General features: G+C 43.0%; 1 protein-coding gene across 2 annotated transcripts in view; it reads right to left on the minus strand.

Annotated features, from left to right (window-relative positions):
- Positions 1–1,378: 1,378 nt before the first annotated feature.
- The window catches only part of UQCC1 (ubiquinol-cytochrome c reductase complex assembly factor 1), a 47,294-nt gene continuing 35,539 nt past the window's right edge, over positions 1,379–13,133 (minus strand). For both annotated transcript variants that reach the window (XM_014886230.2, XM_014886231.2), the window contains exons 8-10: positions 7,441–7,518; positions 5,975–6,088; positions 1,379–2,969 (exon numbers count right to left, since the gene is read on the minus strand). In XM_014886230.2, the coding sequence (XP_014741716.1) occupies positions 2,835–2,969; positions 5,975–6,088; positions 7,441–7,518 (327 nt within the window). In that variant the 3' untranslated portion in view covers positions 1,379–2,834. The remainder of the gene's footprint in view (positions 2,970–5,974; positions 6,089–7,440; positions 7,519–13,133) is intronic.

Raw genomic sequence — 13,133 nt, forward strand, 5'->3', positions numbered from 1 at the left:
GAAAAGATGGGCTTCACAATGTTTGGTTAACCACCCCCCATTCTGCTGCCCTTGAAGCAGAACTGTGCATAGGAATCACTCACCTGCCAATCTCTGCTGCTGGAACACTTGCAGAGGGCAGATTTTGCTACTTGGAATGTATTTTCTTTCCTTCTGGCTGGAAAGAGGTCTTATATAAGATATTGGCAATGGCAGCTTTCTACCTCACTTTTCTTAACTTCTTGAGAGCAGTAGGGGTCACATTAGAATCCCAGAATGGCTTGGTTAGAAGGAACTTTAAATAGAGCTCATTTCATTCCACCCTCTGCCATGGACAGGGACACCTTCCACTATCCCAGGTTGCTCTGAGACCCACCCAACCTGGCCTTGGACACTTCTAGGAGCAGCCAGAGCTGCTCTGGGCACCATGTGCCAGGGCCTCCCCACCCTCCCAAGGAAAGATTTCTTCCAGGTATCCAATCTAATATCGTAGGATCCTGTTTCTGGGTAACTAATACTGGGAAGCAAAGTCTGTGTAGCCTCCAGTGGATTTTGACTCTAACAAATTAACCTTTTAATTCAGAGATGGTATCTGCTTTTTTTTTTTTTTCCAAGGTCCCACAGCCCAAGCACACCCCAGTGCTGGCTCAGCCCTTACTGCAGGTGGGTGAAGGCATTTCATGGCCCAGCCAGAGCCATGATTACAGGCCTTTATTCTCACCCTAATAAAAGGTGCAAGGGCAGATGCCAAGGACTCCAATCTGACACCATCACTTGTAGAGCCTCCTGCCCATAAATACAGGGGAGGGCTCAGTTTGACCACATGCTGTTCCACATTCAGATCACAAAGGTGTTCTTCCCTCCAGGCCAGCCAGCCCAAGAATTCCAGCGGCTCTCCAACCTCCCTGCAGCCACGCATGGTCCCAGGGCTGGATGGTGGTGTGGTCCCAGCCCTGTACTCCCATGGCATGAAGAACATGAGCCTAGGGTTAAATTACACAGCAGGAAAGGGGTTAAAGTTTAAATAACTGTTTTGTATATGAATTAATGTATGTAGCTTTGAGCCAAAATATCTACCATTAATTTTTCCACCTATTTTAGGAGCAGTAAGATATACAAAGTAAAGTTTATTTTGGTACTTGGTATACTTCACTCTCATTAAAAATAAATTAATCAGCAAATTCCTACACAGCTCAGCCTTCTTTTATGTAAATACAAGCCAGCTGTAATGAATTACAAGGTGTTATTATCTCACACACACTGTATAATACTTCACACATAAGAGGTTTCTCTGCTTAGCTCAGCTTTCAACAAAAGCATCTTAAATAAACTGCAAGCAAGTTGTTTGGGCCGTAATGTTTTCACAGACAAGGGATACACCTCACACAGAGAGAGGGGCTCTTTACATGACTCATTTTATTACAAGTTAAACGGAGGAAGCTTGCCCTGGAAAAAAATAACAAAGTGCCTTTTTTATGCACAGAAGGCTCCCTAAAAGAAGATTAGAAAAACCCCCACAAGGCAGTGTTTGGAAGCCTCTTTGCTGCATCCCATTGCTTTTTACGTGGGGAAGGGATGGCAAATATTCCCGAACTTCAATCAACTTGAGAAGAAAGAACAGTCACAGTCAGGCATAGTTACACTTTCACCAGACTAAGGAGGGAAAAAAATTAAAAATTAAATTAACAAATTAAGGATTATCATCTTCTACTTTTGCTTAATACTTTTATTAGGAATAAATCCTGATTTTATAGGGCTTATTCTTATCAAAAGCACACATGGCACAGAATACAAACATACAGCAATTTAACACAGAATGACATTTATTACTGACTTAGATTTTGTACAGGAGAGAAATGAAAACTGTTTTTGCCACTGACCTGGAAAACAGCCTGGTGAACCATCCACCCACACATCCACCCTGGCCTCTGCTGATCTCATCAGTGCAGTTCCTGCTCCCCTAATTACTACGTTGGCACCATTTGCCTGCACAGCCATAGAAAATTTTCATCGGTGTTGAAGGATCTTGCTAAAAAGCCCTGGACTGCTGCTTTGGGGGATGAAGGATGGCAGAGTCCGGTCCCAGAGACACACAGACACAAACAGGGATATTATTTTCATAAAGGAATTCCTAGAGCACAATTCCACAAGAATGTGGACGTATCAGCAAGGCAGACTGAAACATCAAGTACTGAGGCAGCTTTTAGTGCCAGGCCAGCCCCAACTGGGGCTTTTATCTCCCTAAGACAGCCAAAGTCACAGAAGATTGCTGGGGACTGTGTATTATTCTTTGTATTCTCTTATCTTTGTGCAACAAAGCGGAGAGTTCCTAAAAGGTATTTTCATAGAAAACCCTTCAGAATCTGTTAAAGCAATTCTTAACTCCACTAAAGCAAAGATGGACCATTCCATCTTGATATCAAGCATTTAAAATATATATTTAATATCTAAATAGGCATAGCTCAGATTTACATTTATAACCATTCAGGGAGCAGAGGACACCACTGTGTCTCTGAGTAGCAGCTCTTTAAACAAGGCAAGGGACAGAAATGTCTTCTTGAGAGAACTCTACATCATGGTGAATACCTGGTTTCCTAAAGGCAGAAGGCAGCTCTGTCCATTTGTCAGCAAGGGCCACTCAGGGCCATAAAAAGGACAGACGTTCTTGAAACAATGAGCATTTATTTGCAGGTGAAGATTCAGGATTACAGCTGTCCAGGAGGCTACTGAGGCACCACGGATGGGAGAGCTAATGAAATATTTTCCTTCCAACAGCAGACTGTTCCTCCTGATCACACAGCCTCAGCCCAGTCCCATTCCAGGCATGCTTCCCAAGCTGTTCTGGCACATGGATCTCAGAGTCCTTCGTCGTTGTAAACGGGGGACACGGGCTTGAGGATGCTGCGGGCATTGCTCTCCACCAGCGGCCGCCAGTTCACCTCGCCTGTGAGCAGCAGATCCTCCCCACTCAGCGCGTCCAGGTGCTGCACCTGCAAGCACAGCAAGTCACTGCCACGTGTCCCATCGCCCAGCCAGCTCCCTCAGCAGCTACACAAACACCTGGCTTTCCAAAAAGCAAGCACAACAGGGAGATTTCAGCCTACTCTGCCATTTGTGTGAGGTAGACCTAAAAAGGTCACTTTTGACTATGAGAAATCGTGGAAAGGCCAGGATAAGGATCTACAAGTTGTCTGGAGTTCCCTGCGTCACTGCTGCCTTAGCTGATGCTAAGCTCCTCTGAAGCTTTGGCAACAGGGCAAAGAGGAGCCACGCAAAGCTGCCATGAGTCACTTCATCCTCCTGGTGGTTATTGCAGGTGACACTACCCGGATCAGCACCCCATGGAGAGCTCCCATCCTGCAAAGAACCGAGGCTTTAGCTACAAAAAACTTGCCAAACCAGCAGGGAACACCCGGGATTTATCAAATAAAAGCAGATGAGCTGGAAGAGGTGAACATGCAATGAATGCTCATCCTCACAACAGAAGAAATTTCTGAATGGTTTGAGTTGGAAGGGACCTTAAAGCCCATCCACTCCCACCCTCTGCCATGGGCAGAACACCTTCCACTAGACCAGGCTGTTCCAAGCCCTGTCAGCCCGGCCTTGAACACTTCCAGGGATGGGGCATCCACAACTTCTCTGGGCAACGTAACTGGGATCTAATGTAATTTTAAGGGGCAAAGTAAGCAAAATTTTTAGAAACCCCCTCTCATCATACAGCGGAGGGTCAACTTGCTGCCACTGCTCACTCCAGATATGGGAAATAGGGGGAAAAAAAAGAAAAAAGTCACTCAAGGATCAGTCAAAGACAAACCCAACACTATTAGCTCAGGAAGGCCAGGAGAGCTGACTAGGGGCACAGTGCATGTTGTCCTGTCAGTATGTTCTCCTCTGGCATCCACTAATAGCCATTGTTAAAGACAGTATCCACAAGAAATTGTGGGGACAACCTGGTACATAATGTTACTGGAAACAAAGGACAAGGAGTTTCTCAACAGGGCAGTGAATGCACCCATGGCCACAGAGGGTCACACTGGAAAGCCACCTAAGCACAATGTCCTGTTCCTGACAGTCACCACCAGCAGTTTCCCTAGGAGGAGTTAAATACAGCATACAATGCTCTTTTCCTTGTTCATTTTCTGTCCCTCTCAAAACCTGAAGTGGCTGTGGATTTAAGAGCCCCCGGCAAACTTTACTTCCATAAACCTTGCCAGTGGCTTTGGAACCCACATGCCATTGCAGCACCCCAGCCAACTGTGGCAATATTCTGTCCCCACATTCCTGTGTCCCTGAATACCTTTCCTTGCTCACCTTTCACATCCCTTTGGGATTTCCCAGAGATATCTCCCATTTTTTCTCCCATTCTTTTTTGGGCAGGGGATTCTACCCATTGCTAATAAAAGAACAGTTTCACTGTCACCCTTAGTGCTCCTCTATGAGCCTTCTTCAGTTAATGTTTTATCCATCCTGGTGGTCAGCACTCAAACCAGACACATTATTCCAGCTCAAAATGGTACCAGAGATGTAAAACTGGCACCACAGCAATATTAGACCCTCTATTTCTTCCCTAGTAGTTCTAAGCATTTGTTTTACATGTTTTTAAACACTATGGAGTGCTGAGCTGACATTTTTATAATACAACTGTAATCTCAAGGCCTCATTCCTGTGTGGTACCTATGTAAAGCTGGGAATGTTTACCTCAAGTGCACCACTTGTCTGCAGGAATGACCTGTCTGCACAGAACCTGTGCTCATTCCTCCCCAATGTGCCACATTTTACTGCCTGATCCCATTGAACTGCTGATTGCTTCAGACCTATTCTTTGCTTGAATATCCAGAAATGCAACAAATCCCCCATCTGGCAAGAAATTATCCCAACTTGCATAGTTTTTATATGTGTTTGTCCCCAGCAAACTTTCCTACAGCTTCACCATTGAGCATCAGCAACATTCAGCATTTAATTAAGCCAGTCCTTCCCAAGAACTCTCTGGCATTCTCAAAGTGTCCTCAGTCCCTTAGGAAGCTCAGGAATTTCCCATTTTCTCAGACACACGCTTAAGTACTGTCTCTCCATACCTCTATCTGATCCTGAATATGGTAATGGAAATATTACATAGAATGATGTTGTGAAAGTTCTGATCTTTAATTTCCTGTCCAATACCCTCCACTTTTCCTCCATAACCTCTCTTACCCCTTTTCTTTGGCACCCACATGGACTTTATCCTACCAACATTTCCTAGAGATCTGGTTCATAAACCTCCTCAGGGCTGAGAGGACAAACACTACTCAGTGTTGTCTCCTCCAGGTAATAACTGAAAGAAACAGAAATAATTCTGGAAACAAACTCGTTTGTTTCTTTTCCTCAAAGGTCACCGAGAGACTTTCAAGCTCTATGCACTATTTCACTATGAGGAGAACCCCAACTCTCTAACATTGATAACAATTCTACAGAAGTCTTCAGACTATTTCTGGCATATTTTGCCAAGCCCCTCCATAGCACGGGTCCAGGAATAGGTGAGAACGATTGCTTTCAATATTCCATTTATTTCTCTGCAGCCATTTGTCATCAAACTGCAGTAATGATCTGTTCTCTCTGGTGACCAGGAAAGGACCTGAGGGAATGGCTGGAGCTGTGCCAGGGGAGGGTCAGGAGATCAGGGAAAGGAATGCCCAGGGAATGGGCACAGCCCTGAGGCTGCCAGAGCTCCAGGAGTGTTTCGACAGCGCTGCCAGGGATGCTCAGGTTTCGGGTTGTTGGGGGGTCTGTGCAGGGCCAGGGGCTGCCCTGGATGATCCTTGAGGGTCCCATCCGGCTTAGGATATTCTGTGGCTCTATAATAAATACCATCCAGTTTCCAGATTTTTACCTTCTTCTCCTTAAAAATGATCACTGGATATTAAAATCAGATTTATTTATGGGAAGTGGGCTGCATAGCAAGCAATAAAAGCAAGCACTCCCTGTCCTGAAGCAGAGGCTGAGGAGAGCGAGGCCATACCTGTTTGCGCACGTACTCCACAAGCAGCTCCAGGTGCCGAGGGTCATCACAGTTTCTGTTAAAAAGGTTTCTCCAAAGAGCTGCTGCCAGAACATGATCATCACACAGGATTCCCTAAAGGGAAGTAAAGAGGGGGATTAAAAACTGCACGTGAATAAGGTCTGAACACAAACCACCCCCATTCGTGAACTTGGCCTCTGGCCACAGCACCTGTCCCAGAGCCCACAGCTGCCATGGGCTCTGCACATGGAAAGGCAGCAACATCACTCTTTCCCAGAATGGAAAAACAGCCCTGGCCTTAAATTAATTTACAGAGCAGCCTGTAACCAATTTTCTGGCAAGTTAATTTGGAAAAAACCTGGGTCAGGGTATTCCTAACGTCGGAGCTGATAACTGAATTTCTATGTTATGAAATCTTTACCATAAAAATGGTGATATTACAGAGAAGGCAGAACCACCTCATGGGAATGTGTGAAGCCTATGACACTTTAGAAAGAAAAATTAAAGGATGTTTAATCCAATGTTGCAGAACTGTAGTCTGGAGTTTGCTATTTTTCTTTGCTTTTTTACTTTTCATTCTAAATGAGAGAGAAATCCTACTCATCAAGAACTATCTAGATTTTTCCAGTTAAATCTGATATTAGCTTTGGTTTATACAAGAACTACATCCATTAATGTTATTTGTCCAAATTCTCTTGAACTTTTATTGTCTTTTTAGATTATGTGGTGCTGTCACCACAGGCTCGTAACTCCTGTCTTCTGCTGACACATTTGCCAAAGGCAAAAGACTTTAAAATATTCAGTTAAAAATAAAAAAGTCAACATTTGTCTTTAATCAAAGCAAACATTTTGTTTCCAAAAAGACTGTCAACAAAGCACAAGCAGCCAAATCCTGGCTATACTTAAAACTAGATTAAACCTCGCATGTGTAACACTGTCTACAAGTTGATGAGAATACATTAATAATGCAAATCACTGTGCAAAAAAATAGTATCATGATGTGAATAAGAGTATCTGAAGAGCAACACTCACTACAGCAAAAAAATGATGTAATTGTATTTTCCTTTTGAAAGTCCTCCAGACACCTGTGCAGAGTGGTGTTTTTTCTTTTTTATGGCAGTGCCTATAAATATTCTCGCATAGAGTCCCTATAAATACTCTACAAATCCTCTCTTTGCTTTCAAAGTACAGTTGAGTACAACAGGATTCAGAGGGAGGAAATGATTTAGTGGTTGCCAAGAAGGGATGGTGAAGCAGCACAAAGAAAACCCTACCTTCCATACCCCACAGTTTAAATCCATATGCTCTGTGCTGTTTTCTTCTAAGAACTTTCACTCAAAGCTGCTTCCCTAACATAATATTTGTCCAAATAAATGGACATTGAGTGTTTTACCCATCTAGACTATTCTGTGTTCAGGAATTAGATGGTCTACTTGTTGTACATTCCCTGAAAAGAGCCTTCTTACCTCATCATATCCAAACAGAGCTGCATAGAAATTTTCTACCATCCTTTTCAAGTCTTCTTTTAGAACAGCAGAATTAATCTGAAAAACAAACCAGAAAACCATCAGTACAGGCTCTAAGGAAGTGGTGAGGAGAAAATATTCCCAGTTTCACTGTGAGTGGACAAAGAACTAGCAGTGCCCCAGCCCACTTTGCTGAGATTTGGCTGCAAGCAAGAGACAGTCACTTTGGAACCCTCCATGACACAGCTCTGTTAATTCTGACACAGCTGAGGTCAGTGTTATTCAACACACAACTGGCAGGAACATCCCAGCCAACAGCTCTGCCACCAGCTGTAGGAGTGGAGAGAAAATGCTGCAGGGGGAGTGTGAAGCAAGGCTGCCCTTGCAGTGGCAGCACAGCCCAAGAGCATGGAGACCCCTCCGTAGCTTCACTATTAAGCAGTTATTCTAGACCTTCATTCAACTGTAGAAATTAAAAGGTTTTTCAACTTTTTTTTTCCTCCAAAGCACTCACTGCAGGGCTGGATGTACTACTACAGTGGAAGTACTGGAATGCTAAAGACAGAGACACCACCCTGCCACTGCTCCTCCTGTACTGTCCACACTGACTCTCAGCCAGCAAGAACATGAATTCTGCCTCTCCAGCATCTCTAGCAGCTCTGACTCACAAGTTTTTGGCTATGATTAAACTTCTTTCAGAGCCTGTGATGACACAGCAACTTCCTCCACGCTCTAAGTGTGACTCAGTCCAAGTTCCATGCTGACCTTTAACTAAATTTAATAACTGCATAAGTATTTGCTGGGTTGGCCTAAGCCATCCATTGGTGTGAGAACTGACCCCATGTGAGCTTAAAATGGGACTGGAGCAACTGCTGGATGCAGAGGGATGGCTGAAATGCCTCCTGTGCCTCTCCACACTGTCTGTCCCTCTTGCCTCTCCTCGTTACCTCTACCAACATAGTGATGCAGCTCCTCTCCCAAGGGCCCAGCTACACTTTGGTAAAGCTTCTTCTTTGTACTGACTCCCATGAGGGATCCAAGAGACACAAAGCATTTCTTTTCTGCAGCTCTCACACGCTCCAGAAGTACAAATTACAAGGTCCATCAGTCCTGCGCACCAGCAAGATCCTCAGGTGTGACACTGCACTTTGCAGAGACAAGACTTACACACAAGAGACACCAGCCCATCACACCCACCACACTGGGAACCCTTTGTCCTGAATTCTCTCTCAATATCCTTACGAGTATTCACCTTGGCAATTACACAACAGCTCTTCTATCAAAATATGAGTTAGCTTCTGCCAAGTGAACAACCCTCCAGTTCATATACTCTTCCCTTAAACCACTGTCTTTTTTCATCTGTTGATTTTTATAGCAATGCACATAGTGCAAACACAAGGAAAATTCCTTTTATGTCAGTTACTCATATTTTTCCATTAATATAAACTATTAAAATTCAAGCAGATATTTTATAGGCTATCAAGATTTGGAGACTGGTTATTACTGAATGTTTAAAAAAAGAACTAAACATAAGAAATCAGAGGGTTAAATGATGACTGCAACTTCTGTAATGACTTAATTAAATTTTTATTGAGTACATAAACTATGATGTCATTTCTACCCAACCATGCTCAAACCTTCTGTGCATGTCAGAGATCGTGGTTTTTCTCAATAGAAAATACTTCCAAATAAGCTGCACTTCTACAGCTCTAATAAGGGGGAGCAGGTCTCATGTAACACACTCAATAAATTATCCTTCCATTTTAAACAAACAAATTCCCTGAGTTATTATATATTTGCCACGCACTTTTTATGACATAATAAAAATGTTACCTCAAGGATTACTTAACACATACTACAAACGTTACAGCAGGCAACTGCAAGGGGCAAAGAAAACAAATAGTCCCATTACAGAGACAAGTCCTGGACTATACATCCCTGGGGAAGCAGCTTTAAGTTAGCAAGAAACAGATCGCTGAAGGAGATAAGCAAGTTAAACAAACATGGCAATAAATACATCTTAAAAGACAGTTTCAGATACAAAATCTGAGTTTGGGGATGGAGACCTATCTCTGGCAATGAAATTATATTTAAAGGAATATTGCAGTTTCTGAAGAATACAAATGGCATCAGTCAAGTGCAAATACTGAAGGAAAAAATCCTTTATAAATCAAGTAAAATGAGCAAATCCAAAGCAGCGTTTGCTGGAAGTGCTTCTTTTGAAGCTTGTACAAGTTCTTACCACTGGCCAGTTTCAGAATCTGGTTGGTCAAGATTCCGCTGACTCTTCCACAGTTTGTTATAAAGAAGAAAAACTGCTAGAGAATTCCGAGTCAGTAATTGCTAATAACAAGGAAAAAATCAGTAACGTTTGGAGCTCTTCTTGGGACTTTGCCCCTTTGCCTTCCTTGGAACAGCCCAGTACAGAGCTGTTATTGAACAGATTTATGTGCTGAGCGACACAGGACTGTTAGTTTAAAACAAGGGACCCATTTTTGGTACACATCTCACCTTTACAACATCTCTGAAACAAGGAAATGTACAGCTAACATTATCTTCCTGGTACAGGTCACAACTGTTCTCTGAAAGGCTCCCTGAGCCCACGTTCTGCCTGTGGGACAGCCCCAGCAAGCAGCTGCTGGATTTTCCATGTCACAGTGAAGAAACCATCTTCGGCCTCAGGGAGTCCATGTGCATCATCCAACAGCCATGTGCTGGGGGTGACTCTGCAGCAGACAAGTGGCAGCCAAGTCACACAGAAGGTTTTGTATTCTAAGAAGACTTCTAGGGAAGTAAGAGCACAGTGCTCTTTTGTACAGCTGGACACGTAGCAAAAGCCCTAACACATGGACATGGTATTTAAAGTGAATGCTGCTCTAGAATCAGTCCATATCAGTATCCTGTGATGGACCAAGAACTTCCTTTGGTAATGAATCTCCTCTTCCTCCCAACTTGCTTTGGCTCATGTTGCAGAGTAGGATCACAGACTGAAAGGTAACAAATGACAGGGCAAAAGGAACAGCCTCAGGTTGTGCCAGGAGAGGTTTAGATTGGACATGAAGGAAAAGAAACAACAAAAAGACTTTTAAAAGATTGGCACAAGCCATCCAGGGTAGTGATGGAGTCACCATTCCTGGTTCAAAATACGTGTGGGTGTAGCAGTTGAGGACATGGTTTAATGGTATACATGGAGGTGTTGTTGACTGATGGTGACTGGATGATCTGAATGGTGTTTCCCAAATTTAAAAATTCCATGGGCTCTGATGTGCTCTGCCTCCTAACAGCTACCAGCCCAGGGACAAGCCCAGGCACCAAGGTGCAGCCCCTACCCTAGGAGCAGGACATGGATCCCTGGCACTGTCACTGCACACCTGTGTCCTGCCAGCACTGCCCCAGCTGGGATGGCCACAGGCGGCACTGTCTGAGAGCACTGCAACAGGAGTTTCTTTCTGCTTCAGCTTTTGCCAGCATGTGTTGCACCCTTAAGCTACTTTAAAACATTAATCCTTCCATAGACTATAAAGCCAGAAGGGGCACTTCTAACTGCCTCGTACAAGCACTAGTCATTGAATTCCAGGCAGCAATTCCTCTCTTTAGGCTGTAAGTTATGCTTGAACTAGACTTTTTTATGAAGAGATTTCAGCCAGAAGAAATGATTAGATCATAGAACCTGACCCTCTGCATATCACAGACCATTACATTTCACTGAGTTCCCCCTGTACTAAGCTCACTAAGTTGTGTTTGGCTAAAGCATATCACCCTCACAGTTGAACATGTGTATCTCATTTCATATTTTAATTTTCTGGCTTGGGTTTCCACCCCCTCATTCTCATTATACTATTCCTGCTACAATAAATAGCCTCTTCTGTACAACGTGTTTGCTCCTGTACTTGTACACAATGGATGTGTCAGCACAGTCACATTTTCAAACCAGGACTGGGCTCTTCCTGGTGCACTGCCACACCACACCAGCAGCACACTCCTGGAGTGGTCAAAGTTGCAACAGCAAAGTAGTGGTTTATGCTGATACAGTATAAATTAATCCATCTCTTGGGCAAAACAAGTTCCACAGGTCTGAGTACACTCATCTTGTCATGGCTGAGTCCACTCTGGGGACTTCTGCAGCCCCACTGCCATAAACATCAACCACCCTCACTGACGCTTCTGACTGCTGGAGCAGGAACATCAGCAGAAATTCCTGAAGGAGACACAGGACTGATCTTTCATGGTAAAAAAATGTCACTCCACAAATATTTAGGCTTTTTTATGCCCCTCTTCTCAAGTTGCAATTGGACAGAATTACTTGTAATATGGTTTATGTTATTCATAAATAATAAATAAGCACTCTTATATTTTATATATTATATAAAAATACTTATATTTTATACAAGCACTTATATTTTTGAGTGTTTGCTCAAAACACTGTGTTAAAACACTCATGACATTAAATGGCCAAACACAGCCCTTTTATTTCATCCTGTAACATAATGATTGCTTGCAGGACAGTAATTTTGACATGACTGAGACTGCAGCTAGGATCAAAAAGATTAAATTAATAAAAAAGATTAGGAAGATTTCCATAGCAAGGGGCCATAATGGCCAGTTCCTTCAGGCACATACTTGTGAAATGACAAAGATATTGAAGAAATTATTTTTACAGTCTTCAATCTTTGAGCCTTTTAACTGCCCTGCTACTTAGTCTGAAAGTAGATCATTGCTTTTAATCAGCCACAGCTTGAGTTCTGTATGCTTCAAATATCAACTCTTCTGATAAATTCTCAATTGTTTAAAATTAGAAGTAATTTTGTAACATACCTCCACAATCAATAACTTCAGAGAATAGTCTTTAAAGTCTTCTTCAATATTCAGTGATAACCTACTCCAATATTCTTTTAACCTAGACAAAAGCTAAATGTCGGGTTCTAGCAGAACCAGCTCCTGCCAAAAGCTTCAACCCATAAAAACAACATCTTAATGGAAAAAGTTGTGCATGCTCAACCTTCACAACAATTGTGCAATCATCAATAAGGCTTCTCAGAGCAAGTTTATTCCAAGAAAGACACAGAAAAGCAAGTTATACAACATTACCTACATCTTTCAGCAAAAGCAGATGCTCACACCTACCTTTCTGCTACCCAGAAAATGAGGTTTGTTCCTACCTTGCAGTTTATTAATTTGGAACCTCTGCCGTGGTAACAGTTACAGATGCAGAGATCACAGTACAATCTGAACTGTATTCAATGGCTTATTCCAAATTCCTGCTTCTCTGCAGAATGCGGCTGGCAGAGCTCACTGGCAATCTCTCAAGAGAAGGATCAGGGAAAAGAGGTCAAATTGCTGGGCTTCAGGTTGTGCTGATTCTCTGTAAGGTGAGCAGTTGTCAAGGGATTTTGCTGTAATGCCTCTTGAAAAAACTAGTTGCTAAAAGCCTAAAGCTAATTACCAATGCGTTTCTGAACATACCATTGTCAGGAATTCAGCCTGATAAACTGATAAAGGAAACTTCAGAATCAAGTTTGAAAGCAGCACTTGGAGAAGACAGTAGTAAAGGTAGATAAATCATTACGGTAAATATGCACCGTGAGCACTCACAGAGATCCTGTAAAGCTCCAGCTCCTCACTGAGACAAACCTCAGGGGCTGTCAAAGTGTCACACACCAGGAACACTGAGCAGACCAAGAGGCTTCCTACCA

Source organism: Sturnus vulgaris, chromosome 17, assembly GCF_052056855.1.
Source record: "Sturnus vulgaris isolate bStuVul1 chromosome 17, bStuVul1.hap1, whole genome shotgun sequence".
Classification (NCBI taxonomy): domain Eukaryota; kingdom Metazoa; phylum Chordata; class Aves; order Passeriformes; family Sturnidae; genus Sturnus; species Sturnus vulgaris.